At 50.0% G+C, this 20,229-nt stretch overlaps 2 protein-coding genes across 5 annotated transcripts; both read left to right on the plus strand.

The window, feature by feature from the left end:
• Positions 1–25: 25 nt before the first annotated feature.
• Positions 26–425, plus strand: TEX54 (testis expressed 54; the record flags this gene model as incomplete). The annotated part of the gene is given in 2 exon segments (XM_080817886.1): positions 26–151; positions 153–425. Coding segments are annotated over 2 exon segments (399 nt in total).
• Positions 426–727: 302 nt separating this feature from the next.
• Positions 728–20,108, plus strand: STX5 (syntaxin 5). Of its 4 annotated transcripts, none has more exons than XM_080815755.1 (11): positions 728–868; positions 1,565–1,808; positions 3,468–3,538; positions 3,710–3,765; positions 3,882–3,952; positions 7,304–7,420; positions 7,505–7,561; positions 7,733–7,814; positions 8,287–8,393; positions 8,568–8,689; positions 19,354–20,108. In XM_080815755.1, the coding sequence occupies exons 2-11, from the start codon at positions 1,584–1,586 to the stop codon at positions 19,511–19,513; spliced, it is 1,068 nt and encodes a 355-aa protein (XP_080671881.1). In that variant the 5' UTR covers positions 728–868; positions 1,565–1,583; the 3' UTR covers positions 19,514–20,108. The 4 variants fall into 4 exon arrangements, with proteins under 4 accessions (XP_080671881.1, XP_080671883.1, XP_080671884.1 ...); XM_080815757.1 differs by having other exon boundaries at positions 731–868; positions 1,650–1,808; XM_080815758.1 differs by having other exon boundaries at positions 737–868; positions 1,717–1,808.
• Positions 20,109–20,229: the final 121 nt, after the last annotated feature.

Genomic DNA, 20,229 nt, shown 5'->3' on the forward strand with positions numbered 1-20,229 from the left:
ACGGAGTTCGGGGCCGCTCGGGGCTATGGGCTGCTGCCAAGACAAGGACTTTCAGACCTCCGATGAGCCGGCCAAGGAGACCGAGTCGGAGGAAGGCGAAGGTGGGACCCAAGACACACCAACGGGGCCCAGGGAATGGGAGAAGGGGTTGCCCCGACGGGGACCGTCCAGGAGGTTGGACGGGGGAGGGGAGAGCAGAGCTCAGTGGCCTCGTCATCCCCGCAGGCTTCGAAGGGATTGGTGAGGACCCGCAGGACCGCGGGAATCGGAGGTCGAATGAAAGCCTTTTGATCACCGTGCTGTGGCGGCGGCTATCCCTGTTCAGCCGTCGGGGGTCAAACAAGAGGCAATCAGCCCAGAATCATAAGCTGGGGTTACAGGAGAGCAACCGGGAGGGGATCCTGGAGGAGCCGGAGAAGGGGTGACCCTAGCCCTGCTCTCAGTCTGCCCCAGCCTCCAGAGAATAAAGTTTCTAACGTGTACCTGCCCGAGTGCAAGTGCCTCCGCTGCCGGTTCCGGGCCCACAGGGCACCGGCTCCGCTGGGGCTGCGGGCTCTTTAAGGCTCCTCCCCTGGGGCTGGCCTTGCCTCCTGGGCCCCGGCTGTGGTTCCTCGGGGGCGGGGTCACGAACAGCTTAGCCAATGGGAGGGCGGAGTCGCTCCGGCGTTTGGTGGGGGGGCGTGCCTCTCGAGTCCCTGTGCTCCAAAACGCGTGGCACCGCCCTCTCGTCACCGGGGGAGGGGTTACGTGTGGGTGACGTGGCGGCTTCCAGTCTGGTCGGATTTCGGCGGCTACAGCGCTTGGAGAGGAGGCGGTGACCACCCGGGAGACTGTGGCAGCGGCGGCGGCGGCAGGAGGCAGAGAGGAGGTAAGACTCGCTCTAGAAGGGGTCTGGCCGCCGTGTCCGCTCCGGGCAGCGGCTTTCCGGGGGCGGCGACGGCAGGGGGGAAGGGAACCTGGGGCGAGCGGGCCAGTCCTGCCGGCCCGGCTCGGGGTGAGGGAATACTTCGCCGTCCAATCAGGGAAGCCCCTGTTGAGAAAGACGTCAGCATTACCTAATCAGTGGCTGTAGTCCTCCAGAAGGCGGGACTTGGGCGGGGGTGGGACTTCCTGTTTCAAATAAACACCTAGAGATTTTTTTTCGCCCCCCTCCGCCCACCGGAGTGGGTACCCCTCGGGAGGTCGGTCACCGTTTCTCCCTCAGGAGTCGAAGGGATCCGCGGATACGAGAGGGCCCGGTTGGGCCTGGGGCAGTTGCACAGGCCGGGCTGGCGCCTCGGTGCCACGGGACCTGCCTCTGGTCCTGTCCTGCTTCAAGGCCCCCGGCCCGCGCTCTGGCCGCCGGAGCCAAGTTGGTAGAGTGTGAGGAGCGGGACCAATTGGGCCGGAGAGCAGGGACCTGTCCGCCGTGGGCCGGCCCCAGGATCTGCGGGTGGCTTTGGGCGCGAAAGTCTGTGCCAAGTGCAGAAGGGGCCCGAGGATTTACTGGTGTGTGTGTGTTGGGGGCGGGGGATTTGTGGGGAAGGAGGCTTCCTGGGGAATGACACTCTCCCCTCCACAACAGTCCGAGGTTATGCGTCTCAATGATCCCGCGGAAACGCTACGGGTCTAAGAACACGGATCAGGGTGTCTACCTGGGTCTCTCAAAGACACAGGTCCTGTCCCCTGCAACTGCTGGCAGTAGCAGCAGCGACATCGCCCCTCTGCCCCCCCCAGTGGCCCTGGTCCCTCCCCCTCCCAACACCATGTCCTGCCGGGATCGGACCCAGGAGTTCCTGTCTGCCTGCAAGTCCCTGCAGAGCCGTCAGGTAAGGACCAGGAGTGGAAAAGGCAGCAGTGAGCCTTAGTGAAATCTGGGAGAGGCTGTGCTCCAGCACTGTTGATAGACATAATTTGGGGGTGGGGGTGGTGACCTGTTGCGGAACTGATCTGGTTTGGAGGGGCTGTAGGATCTACTCAGCAACAGAAAAGGGGTGGGTCAGCTATCTGGACGCAAGGACCTAAAGTGTTCTGTGAGAAATTCCCCAGAGAGTAGGGTTGCTAATCTTCGAAGGAATATCTCAGGATGAGAGGTCGCTGTAGTATATTTGGAGTGGATAAGGAACACGTTCTAGAAAGAGCCTTTAGCTCAGAGACAGGGACTTTGAGTTCTAGTTCTGGAATAGTCCTACCATAAGTTTGCTCTTTGGCCACAGGGAATTTAGTCTAGTTGGCTCTCAGGGTTTTTTTGGCGGGGGATGGGGGGCAGAGGTGTAGGGCTTTTTTGTTTTTGATATAAAGTAGGCTCCATGTCCCGTGTGGAGCCCAGTGTGCAGCTTGAGCTCATGACCCTGAGATCAAGACCTGAACTGCGATCGAGAGTCAGAGGTTTAGAGGGCGCCTGGGTGGCTCAGTGGGTCAAGCCTCTGCCTTGGGCTCAGGTCATGATCTCAGGGTCCCGGGATCAAGCCCCGCACTCTGGGATCAAGCCCCGCATCCACGCTCTCTGCTCAGCAGGGAGCCTGCTTCCTCCTCTCTGTCTCTGCCTGCCCCTCTGCATATTTGTGATCTCTATCTGTCAAATAAAATAAATCTTTTAAAAAAAAGAGAGAGTCAGAGGTTTAGCCAACTGATGCCCCTGGGCCTCAGTTTTTATATCTATAAAATGAAAGCAGTTTTTTTTTTTTTAAGATTTTATTTATTTATTTGACAGAGAGAGAGAGCGCGCGGGCGCGTACACACAGGCAGGGGAAGGCAGAGGGGCAGAAGCAGAGGGAGACGCAGACTCCCTGCTGAGCAGGAAGCTAGATGTGGGGCTTTTTCCCAGGACCCTGAGATCATGACCTGAGCTGAAGGCAGACGCTCAACCAACTGAGCCACCCAGGCACCCCGAAAACATTTTTTTTTGATAAGTAGTTTTTACCAAAATTACTTTGGAATGCTTTTTTACAAATTAGATTCCCTTGTTTCAGTCCACACATCCTGAATCAAAGTGGGACCTGAGTGACTGTAATTTTAAATATTTTTACTGCTCAGGTCTTAACAATTGCTTTTCTGTATGATCTCCAAGAGCTTTCCAGTTATCCTCTTTGATTTCCTGATTGGAGGACTAAAATGGTAATCGTGCCTATCATTTATTTAGTGCTTACAATGTCTGAGGCATCTAACTAAAATACTTTATGGCCCTTATGCTGTTTAATTTTAGCAGCAACAATAGGAGGTGTGTGGATTGTCTTCTTTTTAAGCAAGAGAAAACAGATTCAGAATGGTTTAAGTCACTTGCCCCAAACACCAGCTAATAAGTGGTGGAGTCAAGATTTGAACCTGGGTCTACCCAGGTTCAGATCTGAGCTCTAAATGACCGCTACTGATAAAATTGGAGGATCCGGTGGAGGTCCTAGGGAGAATGTAGCTGATACCTAAGAAGCAGTGAATGCTGGAAATGGGGAGGGGGAACTAAAGTGTCATGCCTTGATGTTGTATTTCAGAATGGAATCCAGACAAACAAGCCGGCTCTGCGTGCTGTCCGGCAGCGTAGTGAATTTACCCTCATGGCCAAGTAAGTTGAGAGAAGTTACGTGGTGGGGTGCTGCAGGGTCTGGGGAGCAGTAGGCTTGCCTCGGGGGGCCTTGGCTGTGAGGGAGGGCCGCTTCAGTTTTGCTGGAACTAATGTGGGAATAGGCCCTGTCCTGCCCTTTCCCGTGGTGCCCTCACTAATGCTCGTTTCCAGGCGCATTGGGAAAGACCTCAGCAACACATTTGCCAAGCTGGAGAAGCTGACAATCTGTGAGTGTTCTTGGGGTCTTTCAGAGATGGGGCAGTGAACCAGAGAGGGCTGAGGAACTGTACTCCCTGAGCCTTGTCTTTGACCTCCCCCGTCGTGGCCTCCTTTGTCTCTGCAGTGGCAAAGCGCAAGTCCCTCTTCGATGATAAAGCAGTGGAAATCGAGGAACTGACTTACATCATCAAACAGGTGAGCTACTGGCCCTCAGCATCCTGCGTTCCCATCAGATCGCGCTATGAGTCGCCGTTATATCGGAGGTCCAGAGCAAGTTTCTAGAGCCAGCCCAGACATCCTGCTCGTGTGTTGAGGCAGTGGACACTTGGCCATTAGCTGTGTACAAAGCACAGTACAAAAGCTTGAGGCAAGATTTCCGCCATCAGGGCTTATTGTCTCCAAAAGATATCCAGTCCCACAAACTCAGACTTACAGTGAGGAGAAGGCAAGGGGTCTGGACCTTACAAAAAGATGAATGAGATGGTCTGGGGACACTGGGGCAGATTTTCTAGAGGGAGTGAAGTCTGAACTGGTTTCAAGACTTGCCTACAGGCCATGGAAGAACATTCCAACAGAAGAAACAGTGTGTGCAGTGGCCCGGCTTATAACAGAGAAGGTTGAAGTCTTTGATGAGGTGTTACCTTCTCAGGGAGGCCTACCCTGAGCGTGCGGTTTAGTATGTCAGTGCTCGCAACTGTGATCTCCCTTACCTTGCTCTGTTTTTCTGGTTATAGCACTGGATACTTTCTAACATTCTCTGTCATTGACTGACTTACCTTTATTGGTTTTGTTCCCTCCCATCTACCTCATCCCCCCAGCCCCAAACAAAGAGAAGAAAAAATTGTAAGTGCCACAGGAACAGAGATTTTTTTTTTCTTCCTGCTTGTTCACAGATGTATCCCAAATGCCTGTAGTAGTGTCTGGTGTAGAGGAGGTACTCACTCTTTGTTGACTGGATGACTGGTCAGCAGGAGATGAGGCTGGGAGGGTAGATCGGTGGCTGGTTGGGAAGCTCATTGTGGGCCTGGGTAAGGAGCATGGAATCACTGATTGCCAGAGGCTACAAGGACGGTAAGAATGTGGAGTCTAAGTCTGTCTAGAAGACCCCCGGATAGTGGAATCTGTACAGTTGTGATTCCTTCCTCTCCCAGCACAATGTCATGAGCATGAAACTTGAAGTTGAATGACCATAAGGGGGGGAAAAAAACCCAGCCTGGGGCATGGATGGGCAGAGAGGCTAGGGAGGAGGTTCTGCTGCTGTCCAGGGGCAGCTGTGTTCAGGAGGTGCCTTGTGGGGTGGAAGAGAGAGGATGGCATCAACTACTGGGGCGCTCTTGCGTAGGCTTTGAAGAACCACTGCCTGGATTCAGACAGACGAGTTCAAATCCCAAGTCCACTGACTATGGTGTAACGTTGGGTAAGCCGTCTAACTACTCTGAGCTTCGGTTCCCTTATGATGGTCACAGCACCTACCTCGGAGGGTGGCTGTGGGAATTCAGTTGTTTATTTTTGGAGTCACATTATTGGGTGACCTATAGCTGCCTGGTTCTGGGGGATTCAGCAGTGAGCAGGACAGGTGAGGTACCTGCCCTGGGGGATTTCCTCCTCCTCTTCCTCCTTTCCTTCCTTCCTTATTTATTTATTTATTTATTTGAGAGAGGGGGAGGGAAGGGAGAGGGAGAGACACCAGACAAGTAGAAAAAACAATTTCAGGGTGGTGAATCCTATTAAAGAAATGAATTCAGTTCCTCAGGCCGGGGTCTTAGTAGATGGGGGTGATCTAGGATCGCCCGTGAGAAGGGGCATTGAGACCCGAATGGTGAAGAAGCAGCATCATCCAAAGATCTGGTGGGAGCACTTTTCAGAAAGTGGGAATAGCAAAGGGAAAGGCCCTGAAGGGTGGGCCACCTTAGCGCGTCTGATAAACACAAAGGGCAGTGTGGTTGCAGCATAACAAGTGAGAAGGAGACCAGGAGGGGATGAGGTCAGGGAAATGGGCAGGGCCAGCGCCTGTGAAGTCTGCGTCCACCAGGGAAGGAATTTGGCTTGTGTTCTAAATTTAGTGGAAAGCTCTTGGAAGATCTTAAGCAGCGCGGTGATGTGCTCCGTTTCTGGTTCAAAAGCTCACTCTGGCCGCTGTGTTGAGGGTGAATGGGCGAGGGCAGGCTGCAAGGAGAAAGTCACTTAGGAGGCTCTTGGCGAATGTTGAGAGAAGGTGACGATAGGGTCCAGGGCAGGTTTCGTAGGGAAGGAGGTGAGCGGCCCGATTTGGAGCGTCTATTGGAATCGGCCGGGTTCTCTGTGGGCTCCTGCTAGGCTCCATATGGATTAAGGGGAAAGAGGGGACTTGAGGATGGCTCCCCTGCGTCTGGTCTGAGCAGCTGGCGACTGATGGTGCCATTTACCAAAAGGGAAAAGTAGGGAGAAGGGGGAACAGCTTTTGGCGGGGAGTTAGGAGTTGTCTTCTGTGGTAGACAGGGCAAAGAAAATGGCAAGCTGCCTAGCGCGCTGTGTGGCACAGAGACACAGGCACTTGGTGCCTGGTAAGTGACCCGTAGACTGTGGTTGTGTTGTGGCAGAGAGATGGGTTTAGGAGGTATGAGTATGTGACTTAGAAACTTCTAGCTTGGGCGCCTCGGTGGGAAGCAGTACCGTTTTTCTGAGCTAGAACTCTGGGGGAGGAGATTTTATGGGGAGAAGCCGTGGAGTGCGGTTTTGGACGTGGGGCTATAAGGAGGTTGCATCAGCTCCAAAGGGCCAGACCGGTCAGCTGTGGATATCGTCCACAGCTCTCGAGTGCTTGTGGCTGGAATGCTAACTGGCGGGGGGACTGTTCGAGGAATTCTAGAAGTTGCCTAATCTAGTTTGTCTTCAGTGTGTTCCTTAAACTCACTATTCCTGACCTCCTCTCCCTCTCCCCCTCATCCCCTGGGCAAACTTTCTCTGCCACTCCCCAGTCATCTCCTTCGTCTCTATCTTGGCAAGCCGGATCGGGGAGCGGAGGATACCTTGGTCTGGTGTAGAAAGCCGGACTGTGCTACTTTACCTCATCATGTGTGACCTTGGACAAGTCACAGCTTTTACTCTTCTGCTATAATGACCTTTGAAAGGAGATCTGTGTATTAGAGGCGTTTTGTTGATGCTTCCGGGAAACACGGAGACTTTGACTCTTCCCTTTTCCTGACTGCCATACAGTGCTCTGCTGGCCAGCATGCACTGGGTGTGAGATGATAGCCTTCGAAGTAGTTCTCTGGTCACGTGTCTGGCCTCGCAGGTGGAGTTGAGCCAGAAGGTGAAGGGGATAAAGTCAGTTATTTAGAAAAGGATGAGACCAGATTTTGCCTCTTCTGGCTCTACTCCGCAGGGACTGAGCCGGAGCAAAGTCCGGAGCTTGGACCATCCCAGAAGGCCCTTCGGGTCTGACTTTGAAATACCCTCACCATCGTTCGTAACTTCCACCCTGTCGTCCTTGCTGGAGCTGTCCGTGTGGGAGAGACATTGGCTGAGGACCCCTTTGTTAACAGCTTTTCCGTTGGCTCTCCGTAGGACATCAATAGCCTCAACAAACAAATTGCCCAGCTTCAGGATTTCGTGAGGGCCAAGGGCAGCCAGAGCGGCCGGCACCTGCAAACCCATTCCAACACCATCGTGGTCTCCCTGCAGGTGGGACCTGGAGTCAGTGGAGGGGGAGGCAGAAGGGAGAAAGGCACTGTCTTCCTTGGCCAACCCTCTCTCCTTTTGTTCTAGTCAAAACTGGCCTCGATGTCCAATGACTTCAAATCAGTTTTAGAAGTGAGGACAGAGGTAAGAAGAATCTGTGTAGGAGGGATAGGAATCGGGGCAAGGGCCCGAGGGCAGATGGGGAAGGGACAAGTGGAGGGGTGAGGGTGACAGTGTCATAGGCCAACAGGAGGGTCTCTAACATGCCTGCTTCCCAGAGGCCTCGGGACCTTTGCATTTCTTCCCCAACCCCAGAACCTGAAGCAGCAGAGGAATCGGCGGGAGCAGTTCTCCCGGGCACCTGTGTCAGCCCTGCCCTTGGCCCCCAACCACCTGGGTAAGTCACCGGCAGTGCAGGGAGCCCTGAGGGGTAAGACTCAGTTACTGTGTCTGTGATGGCATCTCTAACCCCGCGAGGGCAGGGCGTGCGTAGGAGAATGGAGAGGCATCCTTGAGATGCCAAGATTTCTCTCTCAGAGGTCAAACCCCATGGCTGGCTTTCACGACCCACACTTAGTCTTCCACGTTCTCACTGTCGGGGCTGAATTCAGTCCTGTGCACTAGAATGACTCTAACATTTTTATTACTCGTTCACATTCTCTCATTTAATTTTCACCACCACGTCAGAGAAAGCCGCTATTATTATGCGTCATTTAAAGGGGAGGAAACTGAGGCCCAGCGAGATTAAATGACTTGTCCAGGGTCACAAGGCTAGGAAGTGCCCGCGCTGGGATTCAAACCCAGAACGTGTGGGCGGGCTTTGAACCTGCTTTCAGGCACTACGAAGTGCCTTTTCTTTCTTTTCCCAGGGGGCAGTGCTGTGGTTTTGGGGGCAGAGTCTCGTGCCTCCGGGGATGTGGCCATTGACATGATGGACTCTCGGACCAGCCAGCAGCTGCAGCTCATTGATGAGCAGGTACCTGGGCTCGGAACTGGGGAGGAGATGCTCGTCTGTCCTCCCCAGTGGACGGCTAGCAAGTGTTTGAAATGTGCGTTGAGTAGAGTGGCCATGCTGGGAAGGGGTCCTAAAGAAGCAGGCCCTCCGCTGAGGAAGCACCTAGAGTTCATGGGCGCTATCTCTCCCCTGAAGGATTCCTACATCCAGAGCCGGGCAGACACCATGCAGAACATCGAGTCCACAATTGTCGAGCTGGGCTCCATCTTTCAGCAGTTGGCACACATGGTTAAGGAGCAGGAAGAAACCATTCAGAGGTGAGACTCTCTTTCACCCCCGGACAGAAGAGCCTTCTGTTCCTGTGGGGTGGCATCCTAAAGGTCGCCAGGGACAGCTTGCTGCCCTTTGAAAGAGTAGAGGGAATCCGGCCTACCCACAGGGTTCCTTCAACAGGTGTTCACGGAGTGCCTGTTTCTTGTCAGGTGCTGTTCTAGGTGCTGAGGATACACCGATGAGTAGAACCGTGGCATCTCTATAGCGTAGGGGTGAGATTCAGGAGGGTGGGTGAGCACAGCTGTTTAAAAGAGTTGACAAGAAATTTTCAGGTAGTGATAAGATATACGTGGAGAATTACGGCGGGATGATGTGTTAAGAAAGGGATCGTGGGGCGCCTGGCTGCTTTTGGCTCGGGTGGTCCTAGGATCGAGCCCAGCATCAGGCTCCCTCCTCTGCGGAGAGCCTGCTTCTCCCTCTGTCTGCAGCTCTGCCTATTTGTGCTTGCTTTCTATCTCTCTGTCAAATAAGTAAATAAAATCTTAAAAAAAAAAACCAAACAGGATCCATTCTATCAATGGACTCCTACACTTCTGTGTTTTGGCTATTGTAGATAATGCTGCAGTGAACATCAGGGTGCATATTATCTTCCTGAGTTAGTGTTTTCTTTTCCTTTGGATAAATGCCCAGAAATGGAATTACTGGATCATGTGGTAGCTATATTTTTAATTTTTTGAGGAACCTCCATATTGTTTCCCAGAGTCGCTGTATCAGTTTGCATTCTCACTAACGGTGCACAAAGGTTCCTTTTCTCTACATCCTCACCAGCACCTATATATATATATATTTTTTTTTTTTTTGGCTATTTGTTTTGTTTTGTTTTGCTTTTTAAGATATTATTTATTTATTTGACAGAGATCACAAGTAGGCAGACAGGCAGGCAGAGAGAGAGAGGAGGAAGCAGGCTCCCTGCTAAGCAGAGCGCCCAACGTGTGGGGTTCGATCCCAGGACCCTGAGATCACAACCCGAGCCAAAGGCAGGGGCTTAACCCACTGAGCCACCCAGGTACCCCTGTTTTGTTTTGTTTTAAGATTTTTATTTATTTGACAGAGAGCGAGATCACAAGTAGGCAGAGAGGCAGGAGAGAGAGAAGGGGAAGCAGGCTCCCTGCTGAGCAGAGAGCCCTATGCGGGGCTCGATCCCAGGGCCCTGAGATCATGACCTGAGCCGAAGGCAGAGGCTAAACCCACTGAGCCACCCAGGCGCCCCTGTTTTGTTTTTAATGCTAGCCGTTCTGACAGGTATGAGGTGATTATCTCATTGTGGTTTGGATTTGTTTTTCCCTGATGATGAGTGGTGTTGAGCATCTTCTCATGTGCTTCTTGGCCATTTGGATGTCTTCTTTGGAAAAATGTCTTCAGACTTTCTGCCCATTTTTTAATTAGATTGTTGGTTTGTCTGTTTGTTTGCTGTTGGGTTATATGCAGTCTTTATATATTTTGGATATTTGGCTTATATCAGATAAATGATTTGCAAACTTTTCTCCTGAAAAGGAGAAAGAACTTTGTTGATAGTTTCTTCTCTGTGCCAAAGCTTTTTAGTTTGATGTACTCGCATTTGTTATTATTGCTTTTGTGGCCCTTGCCTGTGGAGCCGGGTCCAAAAATATTGCTAAGTAATGTCAAGAAACCTGCCACCTGTGTTCTCATCTAGAATTTTTATGATTTCAGGTCTTGCATTCAAGTTTTCCATCCATTGTGAGTTAATTTTTGCATGTGGTGAAAGAAAGTGGCCCAGGGTCATTCTCCACATGTAGCTGTCCAGTCCCCCCACCCATTTGTTGTTGAGACTGTCTTCCCCGTTTATATTCTTGCCTCCTCTGATTAATTGATCACATACGTGTGGATTTATGTCTGGGCGCTCTCTCCTGTTGCACTGATCTACGCGTCTGTATTTGCGCCTGTACCAGGCTGTCCTGGTGACTCTAGTTTTGTGGCATAGGTTGAAATCAGGGCGTGTGATGCCTCCGGCTGTGTTCTTTCTCAAGATTGCTTTGGCTACTCAGGGTCTTCTGTGATTCCATAAAAATAGTGTACTCTTGGGGGCGCCTGGGTGGCTCAGTGGGTTACAGCCTCTGCCTTCGGCTCAGGTCATGATCTCGGGGTCCTGGGATCAAGCCCCGCATCAGGCTCTCTGCTCGGCGGGGAGCCTGCTTCCTCTCTCTCTCTCTCTGCCTCCCCACCTACTTGTGATCTCTCTCTGTGTCAAATAAATAAATAAATAAATAAATAATAAATAATAAATAAATAAATAAATAGTGTACTTTTTAATAAGGTTGGATTTAGGCTTACCATTTTACTATTTGCTTTCTTTCTTTTTTTCCTTTTTTTTTTTTTTTTTTGGTCCATTTGTTCCTCCTTCTCTGTCATCTTTTGAACAATGGAAATTTTTTTCAAAATTCCACCAAAAATTTTTTTGTTGGTATTTTAGCTAAACGTCATTGCCTTTTTTTTTTTTTTTAAAGTGGCTGACCTAGGAATTATAGCATGCATCATTAGCTCTCACAGCCTACTTCATACAAAATGCGAGAACTTTAGGGGTGCCTGGGTGGCACAGTCAGTTGGACGTCCGACTCTTGTTTTCAGATCAAGTCATAATGTCAGGGTTGTGAGACTGAGCCCTTTGTCGGGCTCCATGCTGAGTGTGGAGCCTGCTTGAGATTCTCTCTGTCCCCCTCTCTTTGCCCCTCCCTCTGCCTGTGTGCATGTGCTGTGTCTCTCAAAAAAAATTTCGGGTGCCTGGGTGGCTCAGTTGTTAAATAAGCCTCTGCCTTCAGCTCAGGTCATGATCCCAGGGTCCCCATCCAGCTCCCTCCTCAGCAGAGAATCCTCTTCACCCTCCCCCTCTGATGCTCCCCCTGCTTGTGCACGTGCTCTCTCTCTCTAATAAATAAAATCTTTTTAAAAAAATACTTTATTTATTTGTCAGAGAGAGAGTGCGCACGCACAAGCAGGGGGAGCATCAGGCAGAGCAAGCAGAGAGAGAAGCAGGCTCCCTGCTGAGCAAGGGACCCAGCATGGGACTTGATCCCAGAACCCTGGGATCATGACCTGAGCCAAAGGCAGACGCTTAACAATTAAGCCACGCAGGCACCCTGCCCACCCCCACCCGCTCTTATTTTTTTAGGTAGGCTCTGTGCCTAAAATGGGGCCTGAACTCACAACCCCTAGATCAAGAGTCCCACACTCTACCCACTGAGCCACCCAGGTGCCCCCAACTTCATTCTTTTTTTTTTTTTAAGAATTTTATATTAATTTTTTTTAAAGATTTTATTTATTTATTTGACAGAGATCACAAGTAGGCAGAGAGGCAGGCAGAGAGAGAGAGGAGGAAGCAGACTCTCTGTGGAACAGAGAGCCTGATGTGGGGCTTGATCCCAGGACCCTGAGATCATGACCTGAGCCAAAGGCAGAGGCTTTAACCCACTGAGCCACCCAGGCGCCCCTGTATTAATTTATTTGACAGAGAGATCACAGGTAGGCAGAGCAGCAGGAAGAGAGAGAGGGGGAAACAGGCTCCCTGCTGAGCAGAGAGCATGATGCAGGTCTCAATCCCAGGACCCTAAGACTATGACCCGAGCCGAAGGCAGAGGCTTAACCCGCTGAGCCACCCAGGCGCCCCCCACTTTCATTCCTGAAGGATGTTTTCCCTGGATATAGAATTCTGGGTTTTCAGGTTCACTCTTTAGTCACTTTCGCTGTATCACTCTACTGAGCTTTGGTCTTTCTTGTTCTTAATGAGAAGGTGGTGATAACTTCAGCTGTGTATGTAATGTGTTTTTCCCTGGCTGCTTTTCAGGTTTTTTTGTATGTTTGTTTGTTTGTTTGTCTTTGGTTTTCAGCAGTTGACTATTATGTCTCCTGATGTCATTTTCTTTGAACTTCCCTTTCTCGGGGTTCTCTGAGTTTCTCACATCTGTACATCTACATCTCTCACGAAGTTTAGGAAACGTTTGGCCGTTATTTACTCAGACTGTGCCCGATTCCTCAGACTGGTTCAGTGTTCTCCGTTCAGTAGGAGGGAGCACTAGTAGCTGGGAGGCGGGGAGAGGAGATGTGGGAGGAGGAGGAGTTTGACAACTGCTACTTAAAGGATGTTTGTTTGTTTATTTATTCATCAACTATAGTACGAGCCATTTATAAGGTGCTATGAGTCTAGCCATCATGGTCCTGGAATCAAGAGACTTCAAAAGACTGATTCTTCCCTGGTTCAGCTGAGACCTAGGGAACTCCTTACTGGGTTGGTTCCATAAACACTGTAGCTCCTCAGGCTGTGATGTACTTTGTATATTAGAATATTGTTATAGATTCTGTGAAATGGAATCGTAAAAGATACTTGGGTTTGGAACACCTGGGTAGCTTAGTCGGTTGGGCATCTGCCTTCAGCTTGGATCATGATCCCGGGATCCTGGGATCGAGTCCCGCATGGGGCTCCTTGCTCAACAGGGAGCCTGCTTTTCCCTCTCTCTCTGCCTGCCACCCCCCCTGCTTGTGCTCTCTCTCTCCCTCTCTCTCCCTGATGGATAAATTAGTAAAATCTTAAAAAAAAATTTACTTGGGTTCTTTCTCTATCGTTTATGTGTTTTAAATAGTTAACATTAGGGGCGTCTGAGTGGCTCAGTCGGTTAAGCATCTGCCTTCAGTTCAGGTCATGATCTCAGGGTCCTGGGATTGAGCCCCGCATCGGGCTCCGTGCTCAGCTGGTGAGTCTGCGTCTCCTTCTTCCTCTCCCTCTGTGATCTGTCTCATTCTCGCTTGCTCTCAAATAAATAAATAAAATATTAAAAGAAATAGCTAACATTCTCTGCATCTGCATGCAACCTTACATTCTAGTCTTCCTTGAAAGAGTGTCTTTCAGTGTTAGTGTTCATTTCTTTATTGGTTTAGCAAACATCTGGTGCTGCTCTGAGCTAGTCCTGCTGGATCTGGGGATAGGAAGGTGAAAGACCATTCCGGTCCTTGCGGCGCTCATGTCTAGTAGGAGAGACATGCACTGACAGTTACACTTCAGTATGGTAAGGGCAGGAAGAGAAGGAGGTAAGGGAACTCAGGCCAGGTACCTCTCCTAGAAATAAAAGATACCAAACTAAGTCCTGAGGAGGAATGCCAGCCAAAGGAAAGGAGAGGCCATTTCACGTGGTGGTCAGAACAGCTCAGAAATGAAAAAGGGCTTGGGTGGCTTCCAGGAATGCAGACGTAGTGCACACGGCAGGCAGGCAGGCGGAGTGGGGAGGGAGGAAGCTGGAGTGGCAGGGCCAGATCACAAAGGACCTGTGTGCCACATTCTCAGGGAGAGAACTCAGGGAGAAGGTTGGGGGCGGGGGGAGGGGAACGAGCTTTGTTCTGGACATGCTGAGTGTCAGACTCCCTGGGCCCTCCAAGTGGCATTTGCTCTGTGGCTTGAGGCTCAGCAGAGAGGGCTGGGCTAGAGATAAGGACTTGGGGGAGTCAATGGCCTCCTGGTGGAACCGAGGATATAGACGAGACTACCCTGAGACAGTGGGTAAAGCGAAAAAAAAGGGACAGGACAGATCCCCGTGGCTCCAGGAGTACTGGGAGAAGGGGGAAGGATTTGTCCAGGAGGCTGAGGAAGGCGGCTAAGGAAGATGACAGGAGAAGGCGGAGAGAAGTGTGTCCTTAGAAGCTGAGGTGGTGGGAATTTTAGGAAGAAAGGAGTGGATATTTCTCGGTGCCCCTGAAAAGGGAGGTGTGAGGTGAGGCTCGAGGGTGTTCAGGGAGCTGCGGGGCTGGGATTGATTGGATCAGCGCAGCAACTTCTGTTGGATGGCTCAGAAGCAATTTTACAGGGGATTGAAACACAAAAGGGAAATAACAAAAGAGAAAAATTATGGGCAACTGTATGTACAAGAAATGGAGATTTTGAAAGGATGACATTTTTTTTTATTGTATTTGTTTATTTTTTTAAGATTTTATTTGAGAGAGAGAGAGAATGTGCTCGTGCGTGCACATGAGTCAGGGGAGCGGCAGAGGGAGAGGGAGAAGCAGGCTCCCCACTGAGCAGGGACCCTGATGCTGGGCTCGATCCCAGGATCTGGAGATCATGACCTGAGCCGAAGGCAGACGCTTGACTGACTGAGCCACCCAAGGATGAAACTTTTTAAATAGACATTCTTCTGTTTGCTTCCTGCATGCCAGTGGATCCGGATTTGAACACCCTTTTTAGAAACCACTGATTTAGTCCAAAGGTCTTCAATATGTAGATTCCTGGGCCCCATCCTAAACTTTCTGAATATGAGACATGAGAATCTGCATTTTGGGGATGTTCAACACGTGATTCTTAATTTTTTTTCTGAGGTATGAAAACTGCTGGTCTGTTACTCTGTTGTTTCCCTTTGCACCCCGATTTGTAACTTACAGGATTTCTAACTAGTAGAAAAGTTGGGAGGATCATACAAATGAACACCTATGTTCCTTTCACTCAGATTTGCCCACTTAATATTTTCTCACATTTGCCTTCCCTCTTTTTTGTTCCTCTGAACCATCGGAAAGTGCAAAGATCATGACATTTTTATCCCTAAAGACTTCAGCAGGCACCCGTCCAGAATTGGTATTCCCCTAAACAGCCACAATGCCCTTATCATACCTAAGATGACAAACAATTCTCTGTCATTACTCACTGTTTAGTCCATACTGAAATTTCCCCAGCTGCTCCGAAAACAAGTGCTTTCCGCTTTTTTCCTTGAATTTAAGACCGAGGCGGTGGTCACACGTGGCATTCGATATGTCTCTTTAGTCTGCCTTTTGTTTTGCTTCTCGTGACACTGACTTTTCTTTGAGGAGGCCAGTGCCTCTTGTAGAAGGTCCTCCACATGTGTTAGCTCAGTGTTGCCTCGTGATCGGATCTAGGTTATAGACTGTTGGCCAGCTACATAGCTGGTTATTACCGGTGGGCACTTGATGAGGTTATCCCTTTATTGGCGATGGCAAGTTTGGTCACTTGTTTAATGCGGTGACCATCTGACAAGTCATCTGTGGAGTGACGCTTCGAGTGCCTGTGAACATCCACCTCCTTAGACCCATGATGGTCCTTGCCTGATACAGTCGTGACTGTGTGTGAGACCAAGTGGCAGTTTTCTAATTCATCCCTTCTTTTTTTTTTTTTTTAAAGATTTTATTTGTTTATTTGACAGAGAGAGATCACAAGTAGGTAGAGAGGCAGGCAGAGAGAGGAAGGGAAGCAGGCTCTCTGCTGAGCAGAGAGCCCAGTGCGGGACTCGATGCCAGGACCCTGGGATCATGACCCAAGTCGAAGGCAGATGCTTTAACCCACTGAACCACCCGGGCACCCCTCTAATTCATCCCATCTACATTTATTAGCTGCACCCTTCTGTAAGGAGCCTTCTCTCTTTAAACATTACTGGGAATAATGGATTTCTTTTTCGTATCCGATGTACTGTAATCCATTACCATCATCGTTTTTCTTTTTACTTTTTTAATTTTTTTAAAGATTTTATTTATTTATTTGACAGAGAGAGATCACAAGTAGGCAGAGAGGCAGGCAGAGAGAGAGGAAGAAAAGCAGTCTCCCCGCTGAGCCTGATGCGGGGCTCCGATCCCAGGACCCTTAGATCATGACCTGAGCCGAAGGCAGAGGCTTAACCCACTGAGCCACCCATGCACTCCAACTGTCATCGTTTTTCATTATAGAGTCAGATTTTCTAAACCTGGCCACATGGAGCTCCTCCCCCCCCCACCCTCAGATGTTATATATATGAGAGAGAGAGCACAAGCAGAGGGAGCTGCAGGCAGAGGGAGAAGCAGGCTTCCCACTGAGCAAGGAGCCCAATACAGGACTCTATCCTAGGGTCCTGGGATCATTACTTGAGCCAAAAGCAGATGCTTAACCCACTGAGCACCCAGGTGTCCCAACATGGAGCTCCTTAAAAGTAGCTTCCATATCCTCTGAATATGACCCAACTCCTATCAGTCATTATGAAGCCTTTGGGAAATTGACACTCCGAAAGCTAAAATTCCAGATTTCCTAATCATGGTCAAATAGTCTTTCCAGTTCCTGGGCTTACTATCATTCTCCATTCAACCTCCTTTTTGTTGTCTTCCCTAACTTAAACTCAACTTTCTCATCCTCTGGGTCTCCATGCCTCTCCATCACTCTCCATCAATCTGGGCATGTATCCTTCAGTCAAACTCCAGCTCCTTTTTTTTTTTTTTTTTAAGATTGATTTATTTATTAGAAAGAGGTTATGCATGCACAAGTGCAGGGGAGATAGGGAGGTGCTGAGAGGGAGGGCGAGAGACAAGCAGACTCCGGGCTGAGTGGGGAGCCCAATTTAGTGCTCAGTCTCATAACCCTGAGATCATGACCTGAGCGGAAGTCAGGAGTTGGACACCTAACCGACTATGCCACCTAGGCACCTTGAAACTCCAGCGTCTTCTTTTTTTTAAGATTTTATTTGAGGGGTGCCTGAGTGGCTCAGTGGGTTAAAGCCTCTGCCTTCAGCTCAGGTCATGATCCCAGGATCCTGGGATCGAGCCCCACATAGGGGCTCTCTGCTCAGCAGGGAGCCTGCTTCCTCCTCTCTCTCTGCCTGCCTCTCTACTTACGGTCTCTGTCAAATAAATAAATAAAACCTTAATAAAAAAAAAAAGATTTTATTTGAGAGCAAGAGAGTGAGCATGGGCAGGGGAGAGGGAGAGAGGAAGAAGCAGACTTTCTAATGAGCAGGGAACCCAATGTGGGGCCTCGATCCCAGGATCCTGGGATTATGACCCAGGCCAAAGGCAGATGCTTAACCCACTGAGCTACCCAGGCACCCCGAGACTCCAGCTTCTTAATGCTTGATTCCTTCCCCCTATAGTTTTACTTTCTTTCCGTAAGACATTCCTTCAACCTCCTCACCGTGTTAACTTTTTCCCTGTTTTCTTCATCCTTCCCCTTTTCAGGCCACATTTTCTGGCCCCCTCATATCTGTCTTCTGCTCCCCACTACTGTCTCTGAGTGTCCCACAGATCCCTAATTCCCCCCCACCCAGAGCTCCCTCCCGTTAGTTTACATTTATGGACTCTGATTTAAAGTCTTACGCCAGACTGCATTTACTGTGTATGTGTTTTTGTTAAGCAAAGCCATTCATGATTGCCAAGATGAGCTTTCTTGAATATGAAATGACAGTTGCACCCACAATGAGAAATGAAATTACAGCCCAAAGGTAGGAAACTTGATACTTCAGTTAGCCACTCAGACACAAATAGGGCATCATGTACAGTCTAGACTCCTATACTTGGGCCTTTTTTTTTAAAGTTTATTTACTTATTTAAGTAATTTCTGTATCTAACATGGGGCTCGAACTCATGACCCCAACATCAAAAGTCGCATACTCTTTTTTTTTTTTTTTTTTGAAGATATATTTATTTGGGGCACCTGGGTGACTCAGTTAAGTGTCCGACTTGATTTCAGCTCTGGTCATGATCTTGTGTTGTGAGATCAAGCCCTGCATTGGGCTCCACACTGACGGGGCGTCTGCTTCAGATTCTCTCTCTCCCTCTCCCCCTGCCATCTCTTTAAAATAAATAAAACCTTAAAAAAAAAAAAAAGATTTATTCATGAGAGAGAGAATTCGAGTAGAGGGAGGGGCAGAGGGAGAGAGAAAATCCCAGCAGACACGCCGCCAAGCATGGAGCCTGACCTGGGGCTCGACCCCAGGACCTGGAGATCATGATCTGAACCGCAATGAAAAGTCAGAAGCTCAACGGACTGAATCACCTCACCAGAGAGGCATGGTCTTTTGACCGAGCCAGCCAGGCACTCTTGGGCTCCTACGTTTGGCCAGAGAGTAGTTCGCAGGCCCCATGACTACCTTCTGAGGACCTGGGGCTTGCAGTCGCTGGCCCAGACTTTCCTTTCCTCTTCCAACTGGATTATCAGGCTCCAGCTTTTCTGTCCTCATAGCTCACCACAGTCTCTGCTCCCGGGGCCTCCCTTTGCAAAAGCCGGGGTTTGTATTGGGTTCTCAGGATTGTTGCGTATGCTGGGTGGCGAAGAAATGTTTTCTTTTCCTCAGGCGCCTCTCAAGAGTTGGACGTTCCTGGGAGAGACATGTTTTCCTAATAGTAGGGCTTTTCCTATCTCCTGACTTCCTGTCCATATCATTAAGTTTTTCTTCCTGTCTCACTCAGAACCAGGATTTCCTGACTACAGTGGTCTGTGAGCATCTTCTCCCATATTCCAAATGCAGTATTATTAGACAAAAATCAATAAACACTGACAAGCGAAGATTTATAATAGCTGACATTTGGGGGGGCTTTTAGTGTGGGCTGGGCACTTTGTTAATCGTTTGAGGCCGACAACAACCGGAGATGCAACGTCGGGGTTATCCTCATTTTCCCTCCTTTGCAGTGGAAGGAAATGAGTCTGGAGGTTAAATGACTGGCTCAGAATCACAAGCGAATAAGTTGCAGAGTTGATCACACCGGAGCCAAGACTCATCCCCATTACCCTTCCAGAGCTTTTTCTATATACAAGCATATATACACAAAAATGGGATCGTACCGGATGTAAATACTTTTCACTCCCACATTATCGCGACCCATTTTTCCAGGTTGGTAAGTCTACTTCAACAGCAGTCTTTTTAATCCAATGTTCTGTTTCCTCTTCTTTCCGCCCTACCCCCAGGATCGATGAGAACGTGCTAGGAGCCCAGCTGGATGTTGAGGCCGCCCATTCAGAGATCCTCAAGTACTTCCAGTCGGTCACCTCGAACCGGTGGCTCATGGTCAAAATCTTCCTTATCCTCATTGTCTTCTTCATCATCTTTGTGGTCTTCCTTGCCTGAACCTTCTCCGCTCTAAGGCAACTCCATGGGGGTTTGGAACCCCTTTGGGAGGGCAGGTGGCCAGTGCTGCCACTGAGCCTTGTGCAGGGTGCTTGGGAGAAAGGCCCTGTTTCCCTGGAACTGCTGAGAATGGCCACTGCCCCTGCCCCTGCCCCTTTGCCTCTGGCCACCCTGTCCTCCCCTCACCACCCTCAGGCCCTCGAAACACACAGTTCTGGATTTGTACTCTGCTGTGAAGTGGCTGGAAGGGAGCAGAGGCCAACTGGGGGGCCGGTCGGGGAGGTTGTCTCCACTAGGTAGGAGATTTTTAGAAACTCCCCAGCCTCTTCCAAAGGAAACTTGGGCAGCAAGGGGAGATGATGGCCTTCCCCACCTTCCTGAGAGGGAGGAGAGGAAGTGAAGCTGCCCCCGGGACCAACTTTCCCATCTGGGTTAGAATTTGACCTCTTTCTTCTTCCTCTCTCCACCACGTGAGGCAGGGGGCCCTGAGCCCCTCAGCTGCCTACACAACCCCAACTTTGGCTGCTGGTGACTCAATCTGCCAAACGCGCTGCAGCCCGTTTTCTCCCAATTACAGCAAGACTGTCAGCCTCACTAGCCATGTCGTCATTTCTGGGTGGGAGCGTCAAAGGGCCTTCGCAGCCAGTGGAGTGAGCGCACTGCCCGGTACCAGAACTGAAAGGCTGGGCTGATGGCTCTGAGGGCCAAGCTTTGGG

The sequence above is a fragment of the Martes martes genome (assembly GCF_963455335.1).
Source record: "Martes martes genome assembly, chromosome: 10".
Lineage (NCBI taxonomy): Eukaryota > Metazoa > Chordata > Mammalia > Carnivora > Mustelidae > Martes > Martes martes.